The sequence below is a fragment of the Bos indicus genome, chromosome 7 (genome assembly GCF_029378745.1).
Source record: "Bos indicus isolate NIAB-ARS_2022 breed Sahiwal x Tharparkar chromosome 7, NIAB-ARS_B.indTharparkar_mat_pri_1.0, whole genome shotgun sequence".
Taxonomy (NCBI): Eukaryota; Metazoa; Chordata; class Mammalia; order Artiodactyla; family Bovidae; genus Bos; species Bos indicus.
The window spans coordinates 12,194,821-12,220,956 of NC_091766.1; the positions used below are offsets into that span (position 1 = coordinate 12,194,821).

Sequence of the window (26,136 nt, forward strand, 5' to 3'; positions counted from 1 at the left end):
CTTCCCCAGCCAAGAGCTAGGGGTGTGAAATCAGCCCCATAGGCTGCTAAGAGGATTCAGGGCGCTCATGCAGTCACATGTCGACTGCTCTGGTAGCCTGGGTGCTGGGAGGGCAGGGCCAGTGTCACCCTCAGGGTCTCCCAAATGGAGCAGCTCAGTGTGTACAGGTTTGAGTGTGCAGAATCAGGTTGGCCTTATCAGGGTTCATTTCCAAATGAAGAAGCACAGATACGGAGTTCCTGGTCCCAGAAGCAAGTCAATTCTGGAGCCAGGACTCACGCTGGCCCCAAAGTACAGCCCTGAGCCTATGGGCACATGGCTCCTTCTCTTCCTCCACGGAGCCCTTTCTCAATGAATCCGGAGAGGGCCCAAGTCTGCACTGCATCCCCAGTGCTCAACCCAGAGGCAGCTTAAGACAGACTTAACGAACAAAACCCTGAAAGGTGCATGAGCTAAGGTGGGAGTGAGAGACGAACAGCTGATGGGGCGCTGGCTAGTTGCTGCCCCAGGGCCCTTGCACATACTCTTTTCACCTTTCCTCATCAAAATCAATGTCACTATCACGAAAAACAAAAAGGCCATCAGGGGACTTCCCTGGTGGTCCAACGGTTAAGAATCTGTCTTGCAATGCAGGAGACACGGGTTTGATCCCTGGTCTGGGAAGATCCCACATGCCAAGGAGCAACTAAGCCCGTGCATCACAACTACTGAAGTCTGTGTGCCCTAGAGCCTGTGCTCTGCAACAAGAGAAGCCATCGCAATGAGTAGCCTGTGCACAGTAGAGAGTAGCCCCACCTGGTGCAACTAGAGAAAAACACTCATGCAGCAATGAAGACCCAGCACAGCCACATCATTAGTAAGTAAATAAATTTTAAAAACACTGCAGAGAGAGCACCAAGGGAATAGGTGACCGACTCCTGGCATCGGGGGAAAGCGGGGAGCTTGGGTGAGGAGGGTAGAGGGCTGAGGCTGTAGAGATATGGATGTGGATGCTTTTGGGGCTACGAAGGGCATTCCACTCCTAACTGCACTCGGTGTGCTGGACAAGGCTGCACGCATGTCCCAATGTGCTCAGAGCACCCCGCAGTGAAGGTGAGCGGTGCCCCACTTCATGGGTCTGCATGGGTCCCAAGGTGCTGGACTTCAGGGCCTGTCCCCGCAGTGAGAACTGGTGCAGGTGGCTTTGTGGGGAGCACTTAGCTTGGGAGTGCGAATATCCTCAAGATAACGGGCAGGAACAGACACACAAGGAGGGGGCTCCTGAGGGCAAAAGCCAACCTGATATTCAGGCTGGCATCTCCAGGCCTCATGAACCCCATGCAGCCCCAGAGCCAAGCACCAGGGGGTAGACGTGGGATGATCTAATGGGGCAGTGGCAGGCTGGGAGGGTGGCCCTCAAGGCACAAGGAAGGCATGCAGAGCCTTGAGGAAGAGGCAGGCACGATCCTTCCAGAAAGTGGACTCTGGGCTCTGCTGTGAACTAAGTTGTGTGTGCATGCATGCTAAGCTGTTTCAGTCGTGTCCGCCTCTTTGCGACCCCATGGACTGTAGCCCGCCAGGCTCCTCCATCTATGGGATTCTCCAGGCAAGAACACTGGCATGGGTTGCTATGCCCTCCTCCAGGGGATCTACCCGACCCAGGGATCGAACCGATGTCCCCCACCCCAATTCATAAGCTGAAGTCCTAATCTCCAGTGTGGCTGTATTTGGAGACAGGGTCCTATTTGAAGGTCATTAAGATTAAATGAGGTCAAAAAAATTGGGGCCCTCATCCAACAGAACTCTGTTCTTAGAAGAGGAGGTCGAGAGATTTCTCTGTCTCCAAGCACACACTGAGGAAGGGCCATGTGAACACACTAGATAGATCCCAACCAGAACCTGACTGCGCTGGCCTCTTAAGACTTCCAGCCTCCATAACTATGAGAAAATAAATGGCTGTCAAGTCAGCCTGTCTATATGGTATCTTGTCATGGCGTCCAAGCAGACCAGCATCTATTCACCCCAGAGCTCCCTCATGGGGCCACTCGCCTGGACCTCCCGCCATGGACAGGAGACTGACATGTACCCCAGATGCCAACACAATGCGTCCTCGGTAGAGCTCTCACCGCCTCAAGCCTGCTTGGGTCACAGTGTACGTGGGCTCCAGCCCTCCTTGCTTGGGTCAAGACTCCCAAATCGGACTTCCCTAGGGGTCCAGTGGTTAAGAACCCACCTACTCCAAGAAGGAAATGGCAACCCACTCCAGTATTCTTGCCTGGAGAATCCCATGGACAGAGGAGCCTGGTGGGCTACAGTCCATGGGGTCGTAAGAGACTTAGTGTTTTAAAAAAAAAAAGAATCCACCTACTAGTGCAGGGAACACGAGTTTGATCCCCGGTCTGGGAAGATTCCACACGCCCCAGGGCTACTAAGCTCGAGCGCACTAGAGCCTGTGCTCCATAACAAGGGAAGACATCACGATGAGCAGCCCTCACACGGCAACTAGAGAAAGCCCTTGTGCAACCACAAAGACCCAGCACAGCCAAAAAAAAAAACAAACCCAGATTCACACCCCTGACTCCTTCAAAAGCAGTCTCACCACCTGGGCCCCTGTGATGTGTACGGGGCCCCTGCATGGTAAGGTTCACCCACTCTGACCTAAAACGCAGGACCCAAGATGGTCACGGCCCTTCAAACTCTCCTGATCACCTGTGTCAAATTTCGGAAGTCAGAGCCTTTCCCAACCCCGATTCCTCCGGCCGCTTCTCCTGCTTGAGTTTTCCTTCTTGGCGCTTCTCACCATCTCTGACAAGTTCCTGTCTCTGTGTCAGTTCCACCAGGGCAGGGCATCTGCCCACCTACCCCAATAACCAGGCAAGCACACAGCGGGGGCACGATCGTTGCTCATAGAATGAATGAAGAATTACTTCTGTTACTTCCAACTGGCACGCGTACTAAGTCACTTCAGTTGTGTCTGACTCTTTGCGACCTCATTGAACTGTAGGCTCTGTCCATGGGATTCTCCAGGACAAGAGATACAGGCAAGAATACTGGAGTGGGTTGCCATGCCCTCCTCCAGGGGATCTTCCTGACCCAGGGATCTAACCGCTGTCTGTCTCCTGCCTTGGCAGAAAGATTCTTTACCACCAGTGCCACCTAGGAAGCCCTGCTTTCAACCAGACTCCTCTTTTAGTTGCGTTATGACTAAAAGAGAGCAGGACTAGAAAAGGTCTCTGAGGCCGGGCAGGGGTGCCACCCACACTGCGGTGGAGGCCGCTGGGGCCGACGGGGGTGGGTGGGGGTGGTGATGTCCTCTGGCAGCCCCGCCAGGTAGCTGACCTGCAGCCAGAGTCCCACCCAGGGCTCAGCAAACTTGGGATTCCCACTGATGGCTCCAGCTGCCCCACCACCAGATCCCGCTGGGGTGATGCAGGCTTGAAATGGAAGTGCTTGTGTGGCAGTGCAATTCCTGGGGGTGGAAAGTGCCAGCTTTTTGAGGAGGGCGCTCTGAAGTCCCCAGAGGCTGGGACTGTTTCACCAGGCACTGTCTCTTTCAGCTGACCTTCCAGGGAAGCGGTGAGCTGCCCGTGGACATGGAAGCCCATTAAGGGAAACTGCCAAGCCCAAGTGTAAGGACTGACTACCCCTTGGAAACCTCCAGAATCCTTCACTCAGCTCAGCATGAAGTCAGAGTGACGGCTGGGGGGGTGGGGCGCAGGAAAGCCACACAGCCCCGGGCTGCTTGGGGGTGCATTCTTGGCCCAAAGCCAGGGGACCCTCTGAGAGGCAGCTTAGGCAAACACCACCTAGTGAAGAACCAGGCAGTCAACCACACAGGCCTTTTTCATGGACATGCACATTTAATTCCTATTCTTTTCCCCTGAAAAGCTCCCATTAACTCCACAGCAGGGAACAGGATGAGCAACCCTAGGTGGCCTGGACATTGCCCCTACTGTGCACCAGCACCTGGTGAGGCTGTTACTCCTCTCGCCTGTTTCTGAGGAAGAAACGAGTCCTCTTGCCATTTAGAGGAAGAGGGAGGCCCAGGATGGCACCCAGGCCCCGTGGCTCCAGTTCAAGGCTGGCCTGGGCTTCCCTGTCCTCCACCTGATGCTGCCGCTCCCTGGGGGCAGGTGGCCACCACAGCTAGACCCATTTCTTGACTGGGCAGACTGAGAAGCTGGAGCCAAGACGACAAGCCCAGTGGGGAGCTCCAGAGCTGGGGTCTGTGGCCCACGTGGAGCCCCCACCCAAGGGTTCTGGGTGCCGCTTCCCGCTCGCCCTCAGGAGGCTTCTTCCTCCACCCTGCCTCCCCCAGCTATTTTCTGTGCTTCCTCCTCTCACTGCCACCTCCGGGAATGAGCAGTCTAGCCTGCTGCCTCTCCTGCCTCCCTCCTCCGCTCTCCTCTTGCAGGACTCGGCAATCTGGCCTCCCCGTGCCTGCAGCAGCTCCTAGGAGAACCCAGCCAGGCCCCACCCGCCTCCCACCAGGGCCACAAGCCCACCTTTCCGAGTTACCTCACGAGTTACCTCACGCTCCCCAGCGTGCCTTCAGACCCGGAGGGCAGCGGGCGGGGCAGCAGCTGCAAAGGTCCTGAGGTCACATTGGGCGGCTAGCACAATGGATTCGGGTGGTTACTGGGGTGGGGCTGCTGAGAGGTGCTTGGAGACCCTGCAGGGCCTTGGCAGGGTAGAAGAATTAGAATCTTGTTTTTCTAGGATCAAATATCCCTTACAAAGTTTCCAGTTTAGAATTATGTTTCCCTTCCTCTTAACGCCTAGAAAACATTATCCCTCCCTCTAGCCCCATGTCAGTCTTTCCCAACTATAAAAGGAGCAGCCACCTCATAAGGTTGTTTTAAGGCTTAAACCACCTTAGAGTAATGCAGGGAGATTTGCAGCCGGTGTCCAGCTGCTGTTATTAGTGATGTCCCCTTCTGTCCCCGTGACCCCTCACAGGACTGCAAACTCCCTGACAGCAGAGGAGGCATCTTCTACTGCTCACCAGCCCCCAGAACCTTAGGCCATTTCATCAGTCACGGGTATTTACTGAGGGCTCCCCCACTGCCTTCCCAGCATCATGAGATCGCATCCCAGACAGTAGCCTCTCATGTAACTCTCATGATAACCAGGCAGCAAGGAGACCACCCCCAGCCCTGCTGCCGTGGGGCCCAGATCAGTCTGTGGTGGTGGCTGCCCCGTACATTCTATGAGGAGCACTGCCAGTCTCTACTCCCCAGCCTCAGCTGTGACAACCAAAAATGTCATGAGACGATCTTCTAAGTGTCCCCTGGGCAGGGCAGAATCACCTCTGATTAAGAACCCCTGCAGTGCGGGAATGCCTGCTTGTTCCCACTTATCAGATGCAGAAACTGAGATGGCAGGTGAGGTCACGACCTTTGCTCAGGCTCTCCGGGCTAAGCAAGGTGGTGCTAATGGTCGAATCTGACTCTCCACTACAGCATGTATACCCACCTTTACCCACCTTCCGCTTAATTCAGTCACAGTCCTCACAGGTGGTGCAGTGGTAAAGAAATCTGCTTCCTGCCAATGCAGGAGACACAGGTTCAACCCCTGGGTTGGGAAGATCCCCTGGAGGAGGAAAGGGCAACCCACTCCAGTATTCTTGCCTGAGAAATCCCAGGCAAGAGGGATGGCGGGCTACAGTCCATGGGGTCGCAAAGTCAGACACGAATGAGCACACACACCCCGCTCAGGGTCTCTAAGGATGCTGGGACCTTTGCACCCTGTCTGTCCAGAGGAGACAGGGGCAATGACCACCACCAGACATTGCACACAAAGTGACAGCCACCCAGTCAGTCCCACCTCACGGCTTCTGTGGCTGAGAGCTCTCCTGGGGAGACAGATGGATGACACTCTTGGCCAAGGGGACCCAGGAGCAGAGGCAGGGAGGCGGGCCCACATGCTCATGCTAGGCAAAGGCCAAAGTGAGTTAAAAGTGGGTAAAAGTGCTCAGAGCAGCTTGGCACCCAGGAAAGGGATGGGAGTGATGAGAGGCAGGGAGGACCTAAGAGAAGGAGCTGAGGCCGGTACAAACACCACCTCTGTCTTCGAGGCCAGCTCACTGTCGCCTCAAATGTTGCAAGCCCCACCAGAACCTGGCAGGCCGTCCTCCAACAAAGGCTCTGGCGGTGACATTGAGGAGCCAGGTCAGACCTTGCTAGACCAACCTGAAAGCCTCTCCAAACCCCGTGACTTCAGGCTGACCTCCACGACAGGGCCTGCCAGACTGACCAAAACTCATCTCACAGCCCGGCTCAAGAATCCACTGGGGCACATTTTAAAAGGCTTTGGATGCAGGCCAAGGGGTCTGGACTTTGCCTCTGGGGGTGAGGCGGGGATCCAGGAGACCCCAAGATCAGGTGCTTCTTTTCTGGGAATGGCACTAAGGGTCTCCACCTCCACACCAGGGTTGCTCTCCCTTCACTTCTTTTCCTCATGAAGATAAGATGTTTAGGGCTCTGAGCCGGAGCCTGGCACATGCTTTATGAAGGCTTTCAATGTGCTGTCCTGTCTGCCTAGAACATCCACCCCTCCCTGCCCCAGCTCCCCACAACCCCCACCCACCCTGCCCCCAGCAGGCTGACTTATTATTCAGAGCTCAGCTCACCTGAAAGCCTTCACTGACCCCCTGAATCTAATGCTTTGCCCCCCACCCCAACACCATCACTTCACTCCATTTTACTATATTCCTGAACATAGGGCTATCAGAAACACTCTTGATCATTTGTCTGGGGTCGATCACCTTCACTAGAAGTTGCCGAGAGCCATTCCCTGGGCCCCAGCAGGGAGTTGGCACCCATGCGACATCAAACTGTCCCCAGGGTCCCTTTACTTTGTGGCTCTCACCCGCCAGGCTATTGTGGCTCTCCTCTGGCGAAGTAATTACGAAGAGTGCTTTCTCCAGCTCTAGGCACACGGACTCACTGCTCCCTTCTTGGCCATCCATGCGCCGTGGCCTGCTCCTTCCAGTCTCTGCCCCGCTTCCAGCTAGCTCTGTGACTGGGGGCAGCCCCCCCCTCCAACCCTTCAGTACCCAGCCTAGAGCCCTGCTGAGGCCCCAGTCTGCAGCCAGCCTCAGCCCAACCAGGCAGGGAGAAGGCTTCATTACGTGGGGCTGCTGGCCCAGTTTCTACCCCTCCCAGAACCAGGAGGCCAGCCAAAGCGGGGAGGAGGGCCCAGCCCAGGTGGGGGCAGTTCTAGGAACTCTGGGGAGATCGGGGGAAGGGAGGTGATCATTAAACCTAGATCTGCCTGATACCACTCAACCCAGCCGTTTGTGGTTCCTGCCTCACGTGCTGAGGATCTCAAGTCAGCGTTCCCAGGACCCATCGGTAATAGCCTTGCAGTTAGACTCCCTGAGAGAAGGAACAAAAAGTAGGGGTGGTCTGACTGGGGACCAAAGTGAGGAAAAGACAATCCAGCCAGGCTCCATCCTTATAACCACCTCCTTCTGCCAGCCCACAGCTCTGTGATCCCTGACCTCCGGCTCCCATTAGGAGAACGGGGGTAGGGGATGACCTAGCCTCTGAGAGAGAAGCTTCCACTGATCTGGTTCCCTGGGACACCAGGAAAACTCGGTCCACAAGGGTACGGACCCATCCCTCGGGATGGGTAAGAGAAAAGTCCTGGACAGGGAACTACCACCAGGGAATCCAAAATAGTGTGACCTCGTCCCGTCACGCCCCTCAAAGGCCAGCTCCAGGGGACCGAGGGTTGGGGCTGAGGGTCAATCAATCCCAGCCCATTGATGTCTAGCTGGGCTCCATGTGGAGCCTCAGTTTCCCACCCTGTACCACGGAGAAGATCTAAGCCGATTTGGTGGTGATGGTGAGCCATCAATGAGCTCATCTAACCAGCAAGCTCAGCACAGGGCTTGGCCCAGGAGATGCACCCTAGAGGCCAAGCGCTGGGACGGGTAGCACCAAAGGTCTGGGTACCTGATTTGAGCCCCTTCTTGGTGACCCGCATTCACCTCACCAGAGCCTCCAAGACACAATGAACAGAGCTTTATAAGCTCACCTCCCAGTAACTCACCTGCAGAGAGCTGGTGCCTGAAATGCTGGGAGGTCCCAACCTCTAGGCTTCGGCCTCAAAGGTCTGGTCACAAAAAGTGCACATAGAATCTCAGGACCCTAAACTACTCAGGTAACAGGGTGTGTGTGTGTGTGTGTGTGTGTGTGTGTGTGTGTGTGTCTACCTCCCTGCATATATCTGGGGTGGGGGTGGGCCAGAGGGTGGTAGACAAGATGCCGGAGCTAGGTGTTCCAAACTATTTCCCAAGCTGTCCACACAAACACCCACCTGGCCACCAAGCCTCTTGGAGCAGCCCACAGAGGCTTGCCCAAAGGGTAGGTAGGGGCCCAGAACCTGGCAGGGATGAGGTGTGAGGAAGAAGAAACCCCTCAGGTTTGGCCCCAAGCTAACACCTGGCCAAGAAAAGAGGGGGGCGCACCTTGGCACGTGTCTTTTGATCATACAAGTTTCTCCGGACCTGCTCCCACACCCCCTCCAGCCTACTTAGTCCAAAAGCTTGCCTCCCCCTCCCACTCGCAAAGCTCCTACCGAAGTTCCTCAACCTACCTGATCGCCCCTGTATCTGGCTCTCGCCACCTGCAACCCCTCTCTTCGAATCCTAACCCCAAGTGACCCCCGCAAACGTCCGAGGGATCTCCTAACCGCCCCCACTCGAACTAACTCCGCCCACACCCACCCTGCCCCACTTCCTGGGCTTCTCCTCAGCCGCCCCCAAGCTTGTAACCTGACCCACCTCCTCCAGCGCCCCGACGGTACCTGCAAGCCCGGGCCCCTCCCCGCCCCCCTCCCCCGCCTCAGGGCCGTTTCCCTCCGGCCACGCCGCTCTCTCCTCCTCCCCCATTCCGCCGGCCCGAAGCCTGACTCCGCCTCCCCCTCCCCCTCCGGTCTCCCCCGGCGCCTCCTCACTTTTCCTCCACCAGCCTCCCTCCAACTTCCCGGGCCCCCCCGGCACCTGCCCCAGCATGGCCTCGCGCCCCTCTCGCGGGGAATGAGAGGAGGAGCTCTGGGCCAGATCCCGACGCCCCCAAGCTCCGCGGCCCGGCCCGGAGCTGAACGCTCAAGGCCGCTCGGCGGGGGCCGGGACTCCCCGCACTCGCCGGCCCGGCCACAGTGTAGATTACTAGCCAGGTTCCTCTCCTGTCGGAGGAGGCCCCCATGTCCTCCCCTCTCAGCCCTTAGCCGGACCTCGGAGGCCCTCGGGCCGCCCTGGCTAGAAGGAGGCCGGAACCGGGCCTGGGGCAGGCCGCCTCACCTGCGCCGTGGCCGCGCTCCGGGGGCTCCCGGCGGGCTCCGCAGCGGCAGCTGAGGCCGGGCCTGGGCCCGGGGCGCGCCCCCCTGCGCCGGGGCCTCGGCCTCCGCCTCCGCGGCCTCCGCGGCCTCCGCCTCAGCAGCAGCGGTAGCCGCGGCGGCCATTCATTGTGGGCCAGGCCGCCCCAGCCGAGCGCCGAGCGAGCGCTAGGCGCGCCGCCGCGGCAGCCAGGCCGGGGAGAAGCGGCCGTGGCCCCGCCCGTGTACCGCCCCCGGTTCCCGCCCCCGAGGCTAGGCCAGCCGAGCGCCGAGTGCGACCCTTCGTCCCTCCTCAGACTCCTCCCTCTACCCCTCGGAATCACGGTCGCAACCTAGGCTATGTTGGAGAGTTCGAGTCCCGATCTCGCCACTTTTTAGTCCCGCGATCTTAAGCAAGTGGCTCTATCTTTCGGAACTTTAGTTTCCTGGAAAAAAGCAAAGAGTAATGCCTGCTGTTTATTGGGCCAGGCACTGTTTTATAGGTTCTTTATGGGATTATCTCGTTTAAACTTCACGGTAATATCTTTAGGTAGGAATTATTTTATCAACACACACACGCTATAGAAAAAAAAAAAAAAAGAGGCACATAGAGGTGAAGAAACGTGCTCAAGATCACACAGCAAGGAAGTGAAGACGGGTGCTAGATTCAAACTCAGGCCCAATAAACAACAGTAAAACTTAGTATGTGTATGATGCTTATGCGACGCCAGATTCCATTCTAAGCATTTAACTCATTTAATTTTCATCACAACTCAAAAACGAACGTTTAAAAAAAATTTGCCCATTTTGCCAACGAGGAAATACAAGCAGAGGGAGTTAAGAACAACTTACTGAGGGTTTACTATGTGAGAGCCTACTTTGCACATTTTCAAGGCATTCTGCCCTTTAATCTTTGCTCTGTCTTGGAAGTTAGGAGTCTTTTTTAACAGGTAAAGATGGTGAAGCCCAGAGAGTTTAAGCAACTTGTCAAGAGCATGTGGTACTACGGGGATTCAAACGCAGTAAATCTGATTTCAGAGCCTGAGTGATTTCTGCAGGGTCCCCTGAAATGATGTGTTTTACAGAAGCCAGCACACAGGAGACGATCAGTAGGTATTGGGTTTCTCCGCTTACCGCCCCTCTTCTGAGCCTCACCTTCCTCATCCGTGAAATGGGGCTAGTGACGTGTCTCCCCTCGCCCCCCGCCCCAAGGGAAGCCGCAGTGATTAAGTCCACCGCACAACACTTTCAGCGCTTTTCGCCATGCATTTTGATCCCAATCGCCCACTGTAGTCAACCATCACTGATTGACTGAATTCTGTCACATGATCTGCCCGCCCTCTGTGCCAACATGTCGGCGCCCAGGTCCTAATCCGGCAAGCGTGCACCGAGACCAGTTCGATTTTCGGTGTCTCGAGAGACGGTGAGAAGGGCCTGGGAGACGCGAGGAGGGATCCGGACCATGGGTGGACCCGCTCGAGAGCTTCCGGCTTCTCAAGCGTATTCTCCAAAGATGGGGGGTGGTGTCACTTTACCGAGGTCCCGGGGTCTCTTTAGTCCCTACTTTACAGCTGTCTAGGCCACCCGGCCCAGAAACGCAGCTATCTGATGCTTTGGCTATTCCCTCCTCTACCCTCCCAACCAGGACTGGCGGGCAGAGGCGCGCGCGGATGTCCCGTGCGAGGACCGTTCTGTGGCTAAGCCCGACTCTCCGCTCCGTTCTCAGTCTCTATAGAGCCCGGTTTATGGAGGGGCAGCCCCAAGGGCCGCCAAATTCAGCAGCCATGGAGAATGGCACCGAGCCGGACGGAGAAGAGCGCCCACCTGGGTTCCAGGAGACGACGATCACCGAGGGGGCCGCCAGGATCGTCTTTCCCAACGCCAACGAAGTTTTCTACAACCCAGTGCAAGAGTTCAACCGGGACCTAACGTGAGCAGGGATCCGGGGTCAGCTTGGCAGAGGGCAATGGGTCTGAGATAGAGGGGTGTGAGCTGACTCTCCGTCTCCCGCAGATGCGCTGTGATCACGGAATTTGCTCGTATTCAGCTTGCGGCCAAAGGAATCCAGAGTGAGTGAAGGTCCAGGCTCCTGATGGGCCGGGGTATCACACACAGCTCTCTCGGTGCCCCGCCCCTTCTGTCCCTGACCTTGCAGAAAGGCTCCAGCCTTATATAGCAGGTCCTGGGCTCAGCTCCTTAGCCTGTCTCCAGGGACGATTTTCTTCCCTGCATCTTCTGTATACCGAAGAGTTCGTGCATGCTCAGTTGCTCAGTCGTGTCCAACTCTTTGCCACCCCATGGACTGTCCAGGCTCCTCTGTCCATGGGATTTCCCAGGCAAGAATACTGGAGTAGGTTGCCATTTCCTCCTCCAGGGGATCTTCCCCACCCAGGGATTGAACCTTTATCCCTTGCGTCTCCTGCATTGCAGGTGGATTCTTTGCTGCTGAGCCACCTGGGAAGCACATACTGAAGAGTCGGGGGAGGTTTCTCAGAGGGCACTTTGATATCCCCTGACTTGTGCTTCTGGGTGGCTGCAGTCAAGGTGCCAGGTGAGAAGGATGTGCAAAAGGTGGTCGTGGACTTGTCAGAGCCAAAGGAGGACAAGGCTGAACTGAAAGAGGGTGCAAACCTGGCCCTGGAAGACCAGCCTCGAACAGCCGCCGTGGGGGAGATCTGTGAGGTGGGGCCTGAACATAGGCAGCAACCCTGGAGTCTAGTGGGTGATGAAGGAAGGAAGAATCCTGGAGGGGGCGGGCTAGAGGAGGTCGGGGGCGGTGGGGGCTCCTTGAGGGGTGGGGGATCCAGCAGAGGATGGCGGTGTGGATGTGAATGGGGCTCTGCTTACTCCAACAGGAAGGCCTGCGAGTGCTGGAAGGTCTGGCAGCCTCCGGCTTACGTTCCATTCGCTTTGCTCGAGAGGTGCCTGGTCTCCGATCCGTGGTTGCCAATGACGCCTCTGCCCGAGCTGTGGATCTTATGCGCCGTAATGTGCAGCTCAACGAAGTGGCCCACCTGGTACAGCCCAGCCAGGCAGATGCCCGGTAGGTGCTGGGCATAGAGTGCTGGCCACTAGAACAAAGTCACCTGGGGTCACATCCTGGCTGTGTCATATTCTTGCTTTGTGATCTTGAGAGAGTGGCTGTAGCCTCTCTGAGCCTGTTTCCTTGTCTGTGAAACAAGGACAGTAGTTTTATAGGGGTTGGTGTATTGATTATACTTGTATAGTTTGTGCTCACAGGTGGATATAAATACCATTATGGACTCCATTTCAGACTTAACTTCCTGCACTTTTAAAAACTATTTATTTATTTTTATTTATTTGTTTGGCTGCCCTGGGTCATAGTTGTGGCACCCAGGATTCTCCATCTCCGTTGTGACATGTGAACTCTTAGTTGTGGCATGTAGAATCTAGTTCCCTGATCAATCGGGATGGAAACCAGGCCCCCTGCGTTTGTGAGCGTGGAGTCTTAGCCACTGGACCACCAGGGAAGTCCCATCTTCTTGCACTTTTATTCAGTCAAGTGAACCAGTGTATATCCAGTGCTCGTCACCATTCTTACTGTCAGGACTGCGTCGGTAAACAATACAGATAAAACCCCTGACCTTGTGGAGTTGATAATGCAGGGATCAGCAAACTACAGCCTGCCAGGCCCACAGCCTGTTTTTTTGTGTGTGTGTTTTTCTTAATGGCCTGCTATCTAAGAATGTCTCTTCCATTTTTAAAGGTTTAGAAAAAGAGGAATATGTGACGGACCACATGTGGTCCTAAAATATTTACTACCTGACCCCTTACAGAAAATAAATGAATTAAAAATATTTGCTGGGGACTTCCTGGGCTGTCCAGTGGTTAAGACTTTTTGCTTCCACTGCAGGGGCTCAGGTTCCATCCTTGGTTGGGGAACTAAGATCCTACATGGTTTTCTGACCATATTAGAATCTAATAGGAAGCACAGATGATGACAAATAAGTAAACTGTGTAGCAGTGAGAAATGCTGGAGGGAGCGGGGAAATCCAGGGTATAAAGGGTGGAGGAAGGGAGGGAGGGTTCCTGTTACAAATAACTTGGTCAGTAGGATTTGCATTTTCTCACCTGCAGAGAACAACAATAGTTTCAAATCTGTGGAAGATTCTTGAATTAATACATCTATAAACTGCCTGAAATGGTGTCAATTATATATGTGCTACAGGCTTCCCAGGTGGCTCAGGGGTAAAGAACCTGCCTGCCAATGCAGGAGACTTGGGTGTGATCCCTGGGTTGGGAAGATCCCCTGGAGGAGGAAATGGCAACCCACTCCAGTATTCTTGCCTGGAGAATCCCACGGACAGAGGAGTCTGGTGGGCTACAGTCCATGGGGTCACCAGGAGTCGGATACAACTGAGCATGCACACACATATATGTTCTACATCAGTATTGACTAGTTTTTTTGGGTTTTTTTGGCCACACCATTCCGCAGGTGGGATCTCAGTTCCCTGACCAGGCATCAAACCCTTGGGCCCTGCAGTGAAAGCATGGAGTCCAAACCACTGGACCACGAGGGGAGTCTCAGTATTGGCTATTATTATTGCCATTGTTAGATGAGTAGCAGATCCAAGGAGGAAAAGTTAATACAGTTAGCAAGTGGCTGAGCCAGAATCTAAACCTGGGCAGCTGGCCCCCAAGTCCAGGCCCAAACCATCACATGGCGTGAGTGTGAGGCTGTGGAGGGGTCCCTGGGGCAGCGGGCTGAAGATCTGCCTCCTTGCTCCCAGGATGCTGATGTACCAGCACCAGAAGGCGTCGGAGAGGTTTGACGTCATCGACCTCGACCCTTACGGCAGCCCCGCCTCTTTCCTGGATGCAGCGGTGCAGGCTGTGAGTGAAGGAGGTGAGGCCCCCCTGCTGCGGGGGGTCTGAACAAACGGAGTAGGGCTTGGGGCGTTACCGAGTCTTCACTGCTCCATCCCTCCCCACAGGGCTGCTGTGCGTCACCTGCACAGATATGGCGGTCCTGGCGGGGAACAGCGGGGAGACCTGCTACAGCAAATACGGGGCCATGGCCCTCAAGAGCCGGGCCTGCCACGAGATGGTGAGAGGCCTCCGGGCTCGCCTCCCCGCCCCCCAGACCTGCTCAGCTTCCTCCAGGCAGCCAGAGCCAGATCCATCCCCAGACGTTGACCACAAACGTGTTCTTTTTTTATATATATGAAGTTTATTTATTTTTATTTATTTATTGGCTGTGTTGGGGTTTCATTGCTGCACAGGCTTTTCTCTAGTGGCAGCAAGCCGGCAGCTACTCCCTAGTTGCGGTGCACCGTCTTCTCTTACAGCGGAGCATGGGCTCTAGAGCTCGTGGGCTCAGTAGTTGTAGCTGCCAGGCTCTAGAGCACAGGCTCGCTAGTTGTTGCGCACAGGTTTGTTTGCTCCAAGGCATGTGGGATCTTCCTGAATTGGGGATGGAATCCATGTCTCTTGCCTTGGCAGTTGGATCCTTTACCACTGAGCCACCTGGGAATCCCGACAAGCACGTTATTTCTTTTATTATTATCTTTTAAAAAAATTATTTTTATCTATGTATTTAGCTGTGCCAGGTCTTAGTTGCTTACTTGAAGCATGTGAATTCTTAGTTGCTGCATGTGGGATCTAGTTCCCCCACCAGGGATTGAACCCAGGCCCCCTGCACTGGAAACGTGGAGTCTTAGCCTTAGTCTTAGCTTTAGGACACTAGGGAAGTCCTGACATGCATGTTTTTTAACCAGCATAATTCCTGAGAGCATGCATGGCTGCAAATTGGTTGGGGGGGGGAGTTTTTCCTAGGATAAGAGTGGGTGATTACATTCTTCTTTTTCTCCTTTTAAAAAAAAAAAATTTTTTTTTTAATTAATTTGGCTGCACTGGTCTTAGTTTCGGCATGTGGGATCTAGTTCCTTGACCAGGGATGGAACCTGGTCCCCCTGCATTGGGCGTGTGGAGTCTTAGCCACTGGACCACCAGGAAACTTCCACATTATTCTTTCTAGTATTCTCTATTTCAACAACTGCAGTTTTGTTTTTTTTTTGGCCATGCCTTGTGCCTTGCAGGATCTTGTTTCCCAGACCAGGGATTGAAACTTCGGCCACAGCAGTGAAAGCCCTAAACGTTAGACCACTGGGGAACTCCAGTGGTCTAGCGTTCTTTTTTAAAGGCAGTTTTTCCAGTTTTGTGTTTGGCTCTGAATTCAGGTCCTAGTTTTGCTGGTGGTTTGGACAAGTGACTTCACCTTTTCCGGGCCTCCATTTTTGCATCTGTGAAATGGGTGTGATGTTGGCCCAGAGCCCATGGAGTTGCTGTGGAGATTCAAGAAGGCAAGGCTGGCTATGTCAGGGGGCTGGAAAAGGAGGGCTCTTGTCCTTGGTCTTTAGGAGCCCTGCTAGTCAGCTCAGGGAAGTGCTACCTCCTTGCTGAGTCAGAGCCTCACTGCAGCCTTGGGCCACATCACCCAGCATGGGGCATACATGCAATGTTAACTGGAAGCCATTTGGTTAACCGGTCTGTGCTTTGTTTCCTTGGGCTTCTCTGGTGACTCAGTGGTAAAGAATCTACCTGCCATACAGGAGCCACAGGAGGCTTGGGTTTGATCCCTGGGTCCGGAAGATCCCCTAGAGAAAGGCATGGCAACCCACTCCAGTATTCTTGCCTGGAGAGTCCCATGGACAGAGGAGCCTGGTGGGCTAGTCCATAGGGTAACAAAAAGAGTCAAGAATGACTGAAGCAACTTAGCAAGTACACACGCTTTCTTTCCTTAATCGTTTAGTGTCCCCAGTAGGGCCAGAAAGAGACAGACTGGTGTGATTTTACAGATGGGGAAGCTGAGGCTCTCCCTTGCCAAGGGTCACTCAGCGCTGGGCTCAGAACCCGACAAGCCGGTCCTGCCTCTGTACCTGTGAGCCCCTGCTGTGGCTCCGTGTAGGGAAGGTGGCGGCAGGGGCAGGGCTGATGGCTGGCACCCATCCCCCACACCAGGCCCTGAGGACTGTCCTGCACAGCCTGGATCTCCGTGCCAACTGCTACCAGCGCTTTGTGGTGCCACTGCTCAGCATCAGCGCTGACTTCTATGTACGGGTTTTTGTTCGTGTCTTCACTGGTCAGGCCAAGGTCAAGGCCTCAGCCAGGTAGTCTGGGGCAAAGAAGGGTGATGGATGGAAAGAGGCAAGAGGATCTTTCCCAGGGTTGGTTGGTGGGCAGGAGTTGGGGGACATGGTTCTGCCTTGGGGAAATGTTGGGGGGGGGGTCCCAAAGGGAGTCCAGTCAGGCTGAAGGAGGAGCTGGGATATGGTGACCATGCTAGGAACTGGCGGCTGCCCTTGTCCCCCACAGCAAGCAGGCGCTGGTGTTCCAGTGCGTGGGCTGCGGGGCCTTCCACCTGCAGCGTCTTGGCAAAGCATCAGCAGCCTCCGGTGGCCGGTGAGCAAGGGTGAGCTGGGGAGGAAGGGGAAGGGGACAACCCAGCCAAGGTTGCCACCCCGCCCAACCTTACCCCTCTTTGAGCAGGCTCAAGTTCTCTGCAGCCTGCGGCCCCCCCGTGGCCCCTGAGTGCGAGCACTGTGGGCAGCGACACCAGGTGGGGCGAGGCAGGTCTGGGGGGAGCATTTGAAGGCGGAGGGCCTGGCATTCTTGGTCCCTGCTCATCTGGTCCCTGTGTGTTCGCAGCTTGGTGGCCCCATGTGGGCAGAGCCCCTCCATGACCTGGAATTCGTGGGCCGTGTCCTCGAGGCTGTGAGCGCCAACCCTGGCCGCTTCCACACCGCAGAGCGGATCCGAGGAGTGCTGAGTGTCATCACGGAGGTGGGGACCGGGGCCTGTGACCAGAAGTGGGGCAGCCATCCATCCTTGATGGGCCCCACACCTATCCCATGGTCCTGCTACAGGAGCTCCCGGACGTGCCCCTCTACTATACGCTGGACCAGCTGAGCAGCACCATCCACTGCAACACACCCAGCCTCCTGCAGCTGCGGTGAGGCTGGGCCTGGGCTGGAGCCTGTGCCGGAACCCCTGGGTGCCCTTGGGCGAGTTGGGCCCCTCTTGGGCCAGAGTCCCCTGGAAAGTAGAGATCAAACATAATGCAGGTCTAGGGCTTCTCATGCACGAGGGCTTAGACCAGTTCTTAGAAGCCATGAGCCCTGGCCAGGGGGGATGTTAGGATCTTGCTGTTAGGATGGCTGGCATCATGCAGGCATTGCAGTCACCGGTAGATATACAGCCATACGAGTCCATGAAACTAGGCTCACACCCCCACACATGGGTCAGCACTGACTTCGGGGTCCAGCCTTCCCCCTCACCATCCCTCCTGGTCCCCAGGTCGGCCCTCCTCCACGCTGGCTTCCGGGTCTCCCTCTCCCATGCCTGTAAGAATGCTGTGAAGACAGACGCTCCCTCCTCGACCCTCTGGGACATCATGCGGTGCTGGGTGAGGCCCGGCCTGACCAGGTGGGATAGGGGAGGCAGGGGGTGGTCAGTGCCAGTGCCCTGACCTCTGACCTTTGCCTCCCAGGAGAAGGAGTGTCCAGTGAAACGGGAGCGCCTGTCAGAGAGCAGCCCGGCCTTCCGCATTCTCAGCGTGGAGCCCAGGTACGGGCATGGTTACGGCTGCCTACGGGCTCGGGGAGTAGACGACCCGGACACTTCCCCTCATAGACACATGCTCATTTTTCAAGTGAGATCTGGAGTCCATCTACTCTCTCCCACCCCCTTCTGTCCTCTCCCTCTTCTGGCCCCAGTTCTGCTCATCTGAACCAATGCAGTCCCCATCCCCCTGGTCCCCCAGGTCCTCCCCATCATGAGCTGTTGCCTGGACAGCAGCCAGAGGGCACCTGTGAGCACAAGTCAGATCCCGGCCCTCCTCTCCTCAGAACCCTCTGTGGCTCCCACCTGACCTAGTGGAAACAGTTCTGTCTGCAGGCCCTGTACTGTCTTCCCATCACTTCCCTGCTCTCATTTGGCCCTCCTACCTCCGCTCCTGCACCCTGGCCTCCTCACTCAAACTTGGCAGGTGCAACCTCTGCATGGCAGTTCCTTCTGCCTAGAGTGCTGTCCTTAGGCTCCCCCACGGCTCTTCCCAAACTTTCTTCCTGTGTCCCTGTTGCCCTGTTCTCACCGCACTCCTTCCCAGACTCCCCGTTGCTCTACCCTGCTCCCTTATGTCCTCACACAATATAATTTGCTAGTTTCTTCCTTTATTATTTTTGGCTGTGTGGGGTCTTCATTGCTGTGCATGGGCATTTTCTGGTTGGAGTGAGTGGGGGCTACTCCCTAGTCGCGCTGCTCAGGCTTCTTCTCGTGGTGGCCTTTCCTGTTGTGGCTCTAGGCGCACAGGCTTCGTACTTGTAGCGTGTGGGCTCAGCAGTTGCAGCATACAGGCTTAGTTGCTTCATGGCATGTGGGATCTTCCCAGACCAGGGATTGAACCCTGTCCCCTGCATGGGCAGGCGAGTTCTTAACCCCTGGAGCACCAAGGAAGGCCAGCTGTCTGATTTCTGACTTGCCTCCTTGCTCGTCTGTCTTAGGCATTAGAATGTCAGCTTTACTGGCAGCAGATTTGAGGCCCACTGTAGGCACTCAATAAATGTTTATTAAATAAATGATAGAAGCCCTGCACCTGCAGACACAGTTTTCCCAAGGTCCATCGAGCTGCACGGACGTGGGCAGGCAGCCTAGGTGGTGTGTGCCCAGCCGCCTGGCAGATGCCTTTCAACCCCCACTCCCATTTCCCCAGGCTGCAGGCCAACTTCACCATCCGGGATGATGCCAACCCCAGCTCCCGCCAGCGAGGACTCAAGCGCTTCCAGGCCAACCCTGAGGCCAACTGGGGTCCCCGGCCCCGTGCCCGGCCAGGGTGAGCGAGAGTTGGGTGAATGAAGGTGGGGCTTAGCTGGGGGGAGTGGGCACAAAGGCCGATGGAGCCTCCCCTCGTCTCCCTACACAGAGGCAAGGCAGCAGGAGAAACTGTGGAAGAGAGACGTAGGCTGCTCCAAAATAAGCGAAAGGAGCCGGTGGAGGACCCAGCTGAGCGGGCTGCCTGGCTCAAGACATTTCCCTGCAAGAGGTTCAAGGAGGTGAACCGAACCACCCCCCAACTGAAGCACCCATGGGTTCTCCCAGCTACAGGACTGGGCCAATGGGCCAGCAGGGCTGGGGGAGGTGGGACCAGTCAAGTGGGTGGGAGTGAGCTCCCTATCCAGGGAAGGAACCCAGAGGAGGCTGCTGTGCTCCAGAACGGGGTTCATTCACACCCATTGTCTTCCTACCAGGGCACCTGTCAACAGGGGCACCAGTGCTGCTACTCGCATAGCCCCCCCTCACCTAAGGCCACTGCTGAAGCCACCCCCACTGACTGTCCAGAGGCCCCCAGTCAGAACCCCGCTGAGCCTGGGGCTGCTACTGGTCCAGGCACAGAGTGAGCTAATAAAGACCTTTTCACTTTCCCCTGACTGTCATTTGTCTGAATGGGGAGGCTGCCTGGGGTTTCTCTGTCCATCTACCTAAGGGGCTCTGTTCGTCTCTTTAGCTCCTTGTCTGAGGGCTGTTTCTCTGCCCATCTGTTTTATTGATTTTATTTAGTTTAAATGTTTTATTTATTTGGCTGCACTGGGTCTTAGTTGTGGCATGCAAGATCTAGTTCCTTGACCGGGGATCTCAAACTGGGGCGCCCTGCACTGGGAGCTCAGAGCCTTAGCCACTGGACCACCAGGGAAGTCCCTCTGTCCATCTGTTTTAACCCCCTTGGTGAGCTCTGTGCATCTGGTATGTTGGTCCCTGCCTGATGAGGTATTGTCAAGTGTTTCTGACTGGAGTGTTCTGTCTGTATTAGGGAGGTAGGGAGTTAACGGTTGCCTGCAAGGCGCTTTTGTTTGTGTAGTCCCTAAATTGGGTCCAACTCTTCTGCAACCCCTTGGACTATAGCCCACCGGGCTCCTCTGTCCATGGGATTCTCCAGGCAAGAATAGTGGAGTGGGTTGCCATTTCCTTCTCTAGGGGATCTTCCTGACCCAGGGATGGAACCTGCGTCTCCTGCACCGCAGGCAGCTTCTTTACCGCTGAGCCACACATTTGCTGGTGCCTGCGATTCCCAAGGTGGCCACGGGGCGGCAGCCGTGCGCTCACGCCCGCGGGGGCCTTTACCTTCTTCCCCTTCTTCCCATCCTCCAAGCGTGGGCGCACCCCCAGTACTCAGACCTGTCCTCTAGGCACTGCGCCCGCATATGGGCTCGCGCCCCAGTGTCTCCTCCTCCTCCTCGCCGCCTGGTTTCTCTGGCCCAGCTGCCCCTGAGGGCCCCAGTGGCGGAAACTGGACCGGAACCAGGCGCCTCCTGCATCCGCTCCAGACCAGGTGCTTCCTGCCCTGCGGCCCCTTGGGCTGGTACACTGAGGCACCCAGCAGCCTGTGGCAACCCTTTCCCCGCCAGAGCCGGGGAAGGTAGCAGCATTAACGAGAGGACTGGGGCAGAATCCCCACCCTGCCACGTGGTAGCCATGGGACCGTGGAGGCAGCCCTTACTGGCATTGTATCATCTGTACAATGACCCTAAACCTAATTCCAGAGCCCAACTAGTAGGCATCCCAGAGTTAACTCAAACATTCAGAACTGTACTCTGGCTTCCCTGGACAGTAGGATGGTTGTCTGTGGGGTTCTGGGTTTCACTTGATTCCTGAGTGTGAGCCTGCTCGGTGACTCACTCGTGTCTGACTCTTTGCCACCCCATGGACTTGCAGCCTGCCAGGCTCCTCTGTCCATGGGATTTCCGGGGCAAGAAGACTAGAGGGGGTTGCTGTTTCCTTCTCCAGAGGATCTTCCTGACCCAGGGATTGAACCCAGGGGCCTGCCTGGGCACTCCTGCAGTCACACGGGGCAAAGCATGACTGACCCAGGTGGGAGCACACCAGGGGTGGGAACAGGGTCATACCTTGAGCTTCATCACCATTCCAAGATATTGACCCAATGCCTCTTTATCACTGTCCACCCTGAAGTGGCCCACACAGCGGGACAAAGGCTGGGGGTCTCTGAGCTGGGGCCATGTGAGCCTGCGGGGAGAGGCCCCGGATGGCGGGGACCTGGTGGGCACACCTATCAGAAGGTTCTGCCACTGGCACTGGCCGCACCTCCCCAGCTGTGGTATTTTTCTTTAACCCTCCTGGACCTGGCGTGGTGGTGTGGAGGGTGCACCAGGGGCCCAAGACACTGGCCCAGCCTGGACACCCAGGGCCAAACTGTCAACACTGCCCTGCAGTCAGTGCAGGGTGGGGTTGGCAGAAGAGCGAGGAGGCACTCTTGTAGAAAGAGGAACCGGGCAGGCTGAGGAGGAGAAGGGGGCCCCTGGGTCACGAGGCCCCAGCAGAGCCGGAAAGGACTCTCCACCCCCATCAGCACAGGACAAGGGGTATTCAAAGCTGGAGGACAGGCCCAAGTAACATAGGGACTGCTGCGTTTCCGCCTCAGTTTCCCCTCTGCATGCAACTGGGCACCTCACTCTCAAGGGTGTATGCTGGAGCAGGGATCCTGCAGCGCCTGGGGGACAGAAGGTGAGGCCTTGAGGGTGACAGGCGGTCCTGCCTGCACTGGCGGGGGGCGGGGCCCGGAGGCCCGCGCTCGGGGGATCCCCGCCCGCCGGGTTTCCTCCGGGGTCAGCCCGGCTCCTTATCAGGCGCGGCCAGGCAGCCAGGCCCTTATCTGCACTGGCCCAGCATCCTCCAGCCACTGCGCCAGGGGTGAGAGGGAGGAAACCGGGCCGCCAGGGGCGGGGAGAGGGTGGGCGGCCTGGAGCTGCTCACTTTCCCTGGAGGGACCTGGCCTGTTGCTGCCGCTGCTTCTGCCGCGGTGGCCCTTGGGAGCCAAGGAAGAGGGGTGGCCCGACGCCACAGCCCGGAGGGGGCGGTCGACTAACTACCAGGGCCACGGAGCACAGAGGCTGGAGCAGGGTGCTGGTGTCTCGCCTGAACCTGGAACCGCATCCTAGCCCTGGAGGACAGAGTCAGGGCCATCTGCAGGCAGCCGTAGCAGTGCTGGGGTAAGAGTGGAGTGGGCCTGAAAACGGGATCCCAGACCCACCTGCAGTCATTCATTCTTTTCTGCCTTCATGCATCTGGTGGGCCCACTAAGTAAGAGGCCGAGCAGCTTCCCCAGGGTCTAGCTAGGGAAGACAGGGCAGAGGGGCTAGCAATCCCCGATGTTGCCGGGACACGCCGGGCCGCGAGGCCAGCAGTGAGCAGGGCTGTGGAAGCAGGGTGCAAAGGGGTGGTTACTGCTTATGGGTAGCGTGGGTGGGAGGATGCCAGAGCCAGAGAGAGGACTTGTGCATGACTGTGTGCCGGGGAATAGGGTTAGCATCCGGAGTCATAGTGTCAGCAGTGGAGTCATGGGGCTTGTAAGGGGGAGATTTGGGAGGAGGGGGTCACTGGAGTGATTATGGAGGACTTTCAGGGTCTGACATGGAGACAATGAAAGAGCCTCAGGGTTAGAGCCAAGGACCCCATGGTCAACCTGGGGGCAGTGGTAAGTGAAGGTCAGCCAGCCATGGAGAGTTGGCAAGGTCCATAGTGTCAATGAAGGGTCTTGGATCTGAGGGTTATGGGGGTATCCTGTGGTCAATGGGTCTGTCATGGTTCCCTGCCTTACCCCTCCCTCCAGGCTCCAGGCCAGAGAGGGTTCTGGAAGAAGGGAAATTTGCTCAGGGGCTCCGCAACTAAGGCCTCATGGGTCACAGACAGCTCAGAAGCATCACTGCTGAGCTCAGTGCTGCACTGCACCTCAGTGGGCACCCCCTGTCCTTGTGTTGGACCCCCTCCCATGTCCTGGGAGTTTCTGGGCCCACTTCCCCCACTTCCCATCTGCCTTTGCCCGTCGGACTGCCACCCCACCCCCACCCCAGTCTCCCTCCAGGTGAGGGCTTGCTCTGTTGGGTTAAGGGTAGGGGGTGGCATTTGCCTCCTCCCTCCCCACTGGCTTCATTCCTCCCACAGGTGAGCACCCCCTCGGGGTCCATGTGCCCGCCCGAGGCCCAGGCGGAGGTGGGCCCCACCATGACCGAGAAGGCCAAGATGGTGTGTGCTCCCAGCCCGGTGCCTGCCCTGCCCCCAAAGCCTGCCTCGCCTGGGCCCCCAAAGGTGGAGGAGGTGGGCCACGGAGGCTCCGTCTCGCCACCCAGGCTGCCCCCTGGCGTGCCAGTGATCAGCCTGGGCCACACCAGGCCCCCAGGGGCAGCCATGGCCACCACAGAACTCAGCACCCTCCGTCCCCCGCTGCTGCAACTCTCTGCCTTGGGAACCGCCCCACCCCCCCTGGCCCTGCATTACCACCCTCACCCGTTCCTCAACAGGTCAGTGGGGGACCGGGGCCTGGGGGGAATCCAGGGGCAGGGTCCTTACCCACAAGGCATTAGTGACCCACGACCCCTTACAGCCTCTACATTGGGCCAGCAGGACCTTTCAGCATCTTCCCTAGCAGCCGGCTAAAGCGGAGACCAAGCCACTGTGAGCTGGAGCTGGCTGAGGGTGAGTATGGGTTTATGTCCACCCAACTGTCTCTCCTGGGGCCCACGTCTGCCCTACAACCTTCCACTGGGAAAACACTGGGAAAAGTGATGCCCCTGCACACAGACACACACAGGGGCTCAGTACTCAGGTTACACTCATGCAGCAAAACCACAGACTCATGGCCAGTTCTACAACAACCCCTGTCACCCAACAAGCCACAGCGATTCATGGCAAAACAGCACAGCATGGGGGCTCCATTCGCATGCACAGCCACACAGGAAACAGCCACAGGGCAACATCCACTCAAGAGACAGCCACAGGACCACAACCACACAGGAGGCAGATACACAACCACAGCCACTGAGGTCCACAGCCACACAGGAATTAGCCACACAACCACAGCCACATGGCAGTGATCACACACCACAGCCATGTGGATATGCAGGAGTTTACATGACCACCTGAGAAAGGATAGGACCAATCACGATGAAGGAAACTCTCAGACCCACGAGCACACCCAGCCGCACAGAGGGACCACACAGAATGGGAATCACAAGGACAGCTCCCCAGCCACATTCCGAAGGGAACCCCAGCTGTTGACATAAAGGAGTGGACAGAGGTACAGGAGGCTTCGGTTATCTGCAACCTGGGCCTGTGATAGTCCTTGTCTAGGCAGCTTGGGGGCTTCCCTCTTAGCTCAGTGGGTAAAGAATCTGCCTGCAGTGCAGGAAACCCGGGTTTGATCCCTCTGTCGGGAAGATCCCCTGGAGAAGGAAATGGAGATCCACTCCAGTATTCTTGCCTAAAGAATCCTATGGACGCAGGACCCTGGCGGGCTACAGTCCACGGAGTCGCAAGAGTCGGACACGACTGAGCGACTAAACCACCACCACCACCAGGCAGCTTGGGGGTGGGGGTGCGGGGGTTGCTAACTGAGCTACACGTGGATCCTACACGTGAACCCCTTGGATGGAGAAAGCCTCAGTCCACTGCCAGTGTTGAAGTCCCCCAAGAGGGTGTTGGGAGTCTCAAGTAAGGGTAGGTGGGGGTGCCTGCCTCTCTTGGGCCATGGCTCCAATCCTGCCACTCCTATCCTCAGGGCATCAGCCCCAGAAGGTGGCCCGGCGCGTGTTCACCAACAGTCGGGAGCGCTGGCGGCAGCAGAACGTGAACGGCGCTTTCGCTGAGCTCAGGAAGCTGCTGCCAACGCACCCGCCCGACCGGAAGCTGAGCAAGAACGAGGTGCTCCGCCTGGCCATGAAATACATTGGCTTCCTGGTGCGGCTGCTGCGCGACCAGGCGGCGGCTCTGGCAGCAGGCTCCGCCCCTCCGGGGCCCCGCAAGCGGCCGGCGCACCGAGGCCTGGACGACGGCGGGGCCCGTCGTGGGCCGTGTCGCAGGGCCGAGGTAGTGGCGCGCCCCCAGCCCGCGCCTTCCGGCGGCCCCGACAGCAGCCGCGGTGGGACGGGCCGACCCATCAAGACAGAACAAGCGGCTGTGAGCCCAGAGGTGCGATGACCTCCACGATGTCGCCTCTGAGCCGAAGGGCACTGGAAAGCCAGCCCAGGGCCATGTAGGAAGGGGCGGACGACGTGCTCGCAGGGCCTGATCTGGACCGAATTCTCCCGAAGAAGGACCAGTGAGGAGTCCCCTACAGGGGAAAGGGCCCGGCGGTCCCGAAGGGCGACCGTCTCCCCCAGGGGCTTGAAGACCCTTTTATCGCCCACGGCCCGCTGGAAGTGGCCTTGTCCGCGTACCCCTTCCGCGGGGTGAGGTCCGGGAACCAACACATCAGAGTGGCCATTGGACCCAAAGGGGGCCTAATTTTTCCGAGCTGGGGTCACCGAGGGAGTTAAGCAGGGGCCTGAGAACACGCTCCTTTCTCACTGGCGCCCCCTCCCGGAGACTGAGAGATCCGCACTCCTCGACGGTGGCGGTGGCTGGCCTGGCTCGAGGCTGTGAGGCGCGGAATCCACGCGGCGACCCCATCCCACCGATCCCGAACCTGCCCCGCACGATTGCGTTAGCGAAGGCTCGGGCGCTCTTGCTTTTGTTTTTCTTTATTTCTTTATTTCACATACACATTAGCCATTCAATGGAGAAGCCGGAGAGAGTCAGGCAAAGATGGTATAACAGAAGCGCAGTGACGGGGGCGGGGTGGGGTGGGGTGGGGCGGGGCGGAGAGGGAACGTACGGGCTGGCTGCCTACTTGCATTCCGCTAGGACACTGAAAACCCAGAAAACAAAACAGACAGTAAACTACCCTTGTTTCTTATGTATCTCAGTGCAGAGACGGGGGTGGAGGGCAGAGAGAGGGGGAGACCAGGCTGAAGGAAGAGGAGCGGAGGG

General features: G+C 57.1%; 2 protein-coding genes across 5 annotated transcripts; both read left to right on the forward strand.

The window, feature by feature from the left end:
* Nucleotides 1-10,598: 10,598 nt before the first annotated feature.
* On the forward strand, nt 10,599-19,742 carry TRMT1 (tRNA methyltransferase 1). Of its 3 annotated transcripts, none has more exons than XM_019964027.2 (17): nt 10,599-10,726; nt 11,030-11,233; nt 11,317-11,372; nt 11,843-11,985; nt 12,159-12,346; nt 14,055-14,170; nt 14,259-14,371; nt 16,285-16,433; nt 16,639-16,725; nt 16,813-16,882; nt 16,972-17,106; nt 17,190-17,275; nt 17,620-17,728; nt 17,813-17,889; nt 19,034-19,153; nt 19,244-19,373; nt 19,569-19,742. In XM_019964027.2, exons 1-17 carry the CDS (start codon nt 10,629-10,631, stop codon nt 19,716-19,718), a joined length of 2,031 nt encoding a protein of 676 aa, XP_019819586.2. In that variant the 5' UTR covers nt 10,599-10,628; the 3' UTR covers nt 19,719-19,742. The 3 variants fall into 3 exon arrangements, with proteins under 3 accessions (XP_019819586.2, XP_019819585.2, XP_070648803.1); XM_019964026.2 differs by having other exon boundaries at nt 10,612-10,726; nt 10,949-11,233; XM_070792702.1 differs by lacking the exons at nt 10,599-10,726; nt 11,030-11,233 and having other exon boundaries at nt 11,734-11,985.
* A 1,872-nt stretch (nt 19,743-21,614) lies between these two features.
* On the forward strand, nt 21,615-25,883 carry LYL1 (LYL1 basic helix-loop-helix family member). 2 transcript variants are annotated; one of them, XM_019964041.2, is made up of 4 exons: nt 21,615-21,837; nt 23,275-23,630; nt 23,714-23,805; nt 24,887-25,883. In XM_019964041.2, the coding sequence occupies exons 2-4, from the start codon at nt 23,296-23,298 to the stop codon at nt 25,303-25,305; spliced, it is 846 nt and encodes a 281-aa protein (XP_019819600.2). In that variant the 5' UTR covers nt 21,615-21,837; nt 23,275-23,295; the 3' UTR covers nt 25,306-25,883. The 2 variants fall into 2 exon arrangements, with proteins under 2 accessions (XP_019819600.2, XP_019819599.2); XM_019964040.2 differs by lacking the exon at nt 21,615-21,837 and adding an exon at nt 21,844-22,322.
* Nucleotides 25,884-26,136: the final 253 nt, after the last annotated feature.

Excerpts from the sequence above, each read along its gene's own strand:
- TRMT1 (XM_019964026.2), top strand. The coding sequence starts at position 10,629 with ATGATCTGCCCGCCCTCTGTGCCAACATGTCGGCGCCCAGGTCCTAAT. Across the intron at positions 19,154-19,243 it reads CGGCCCCGTGCCCGGCCAGG|AGGCAAGGCAGCAGGAGAAA; the intron begins GTGAGCGAGAGT and ends CTCCCTACACAG. Across the intron at positions 19,374-19,568 it reads CCTGCAAGAGGTTCAAGGAG|GGCACCTGTCAACAGGGGCA; the intron begins GTGAACCGAACC and ends TCTTCCTACCAG.
- LYL1 (XM_019964041.2), top strand. The coding sequence starts at position 23,296 with ATGTGCCCGCCCGAGGCCCAGGCGGAGGTGGGCCCCACCATGACCGAG. Across the intron at positions 23,631-23,713 it reads CCTCACCCGTTCCTCAACAG|CCTCTACATTGGGCCAGCAG; the intron begins GTCAGTGGGGGA and ends GACCCCTTACAG. Across the intron at positions 23,806-24,886 it reads TGAGCTGGAGCTGGCTGAGG|GGCATCAGCCCCAGAAGGTG; the intron begins GTGAGTATGGGT and ends TCCTATCCTCAG.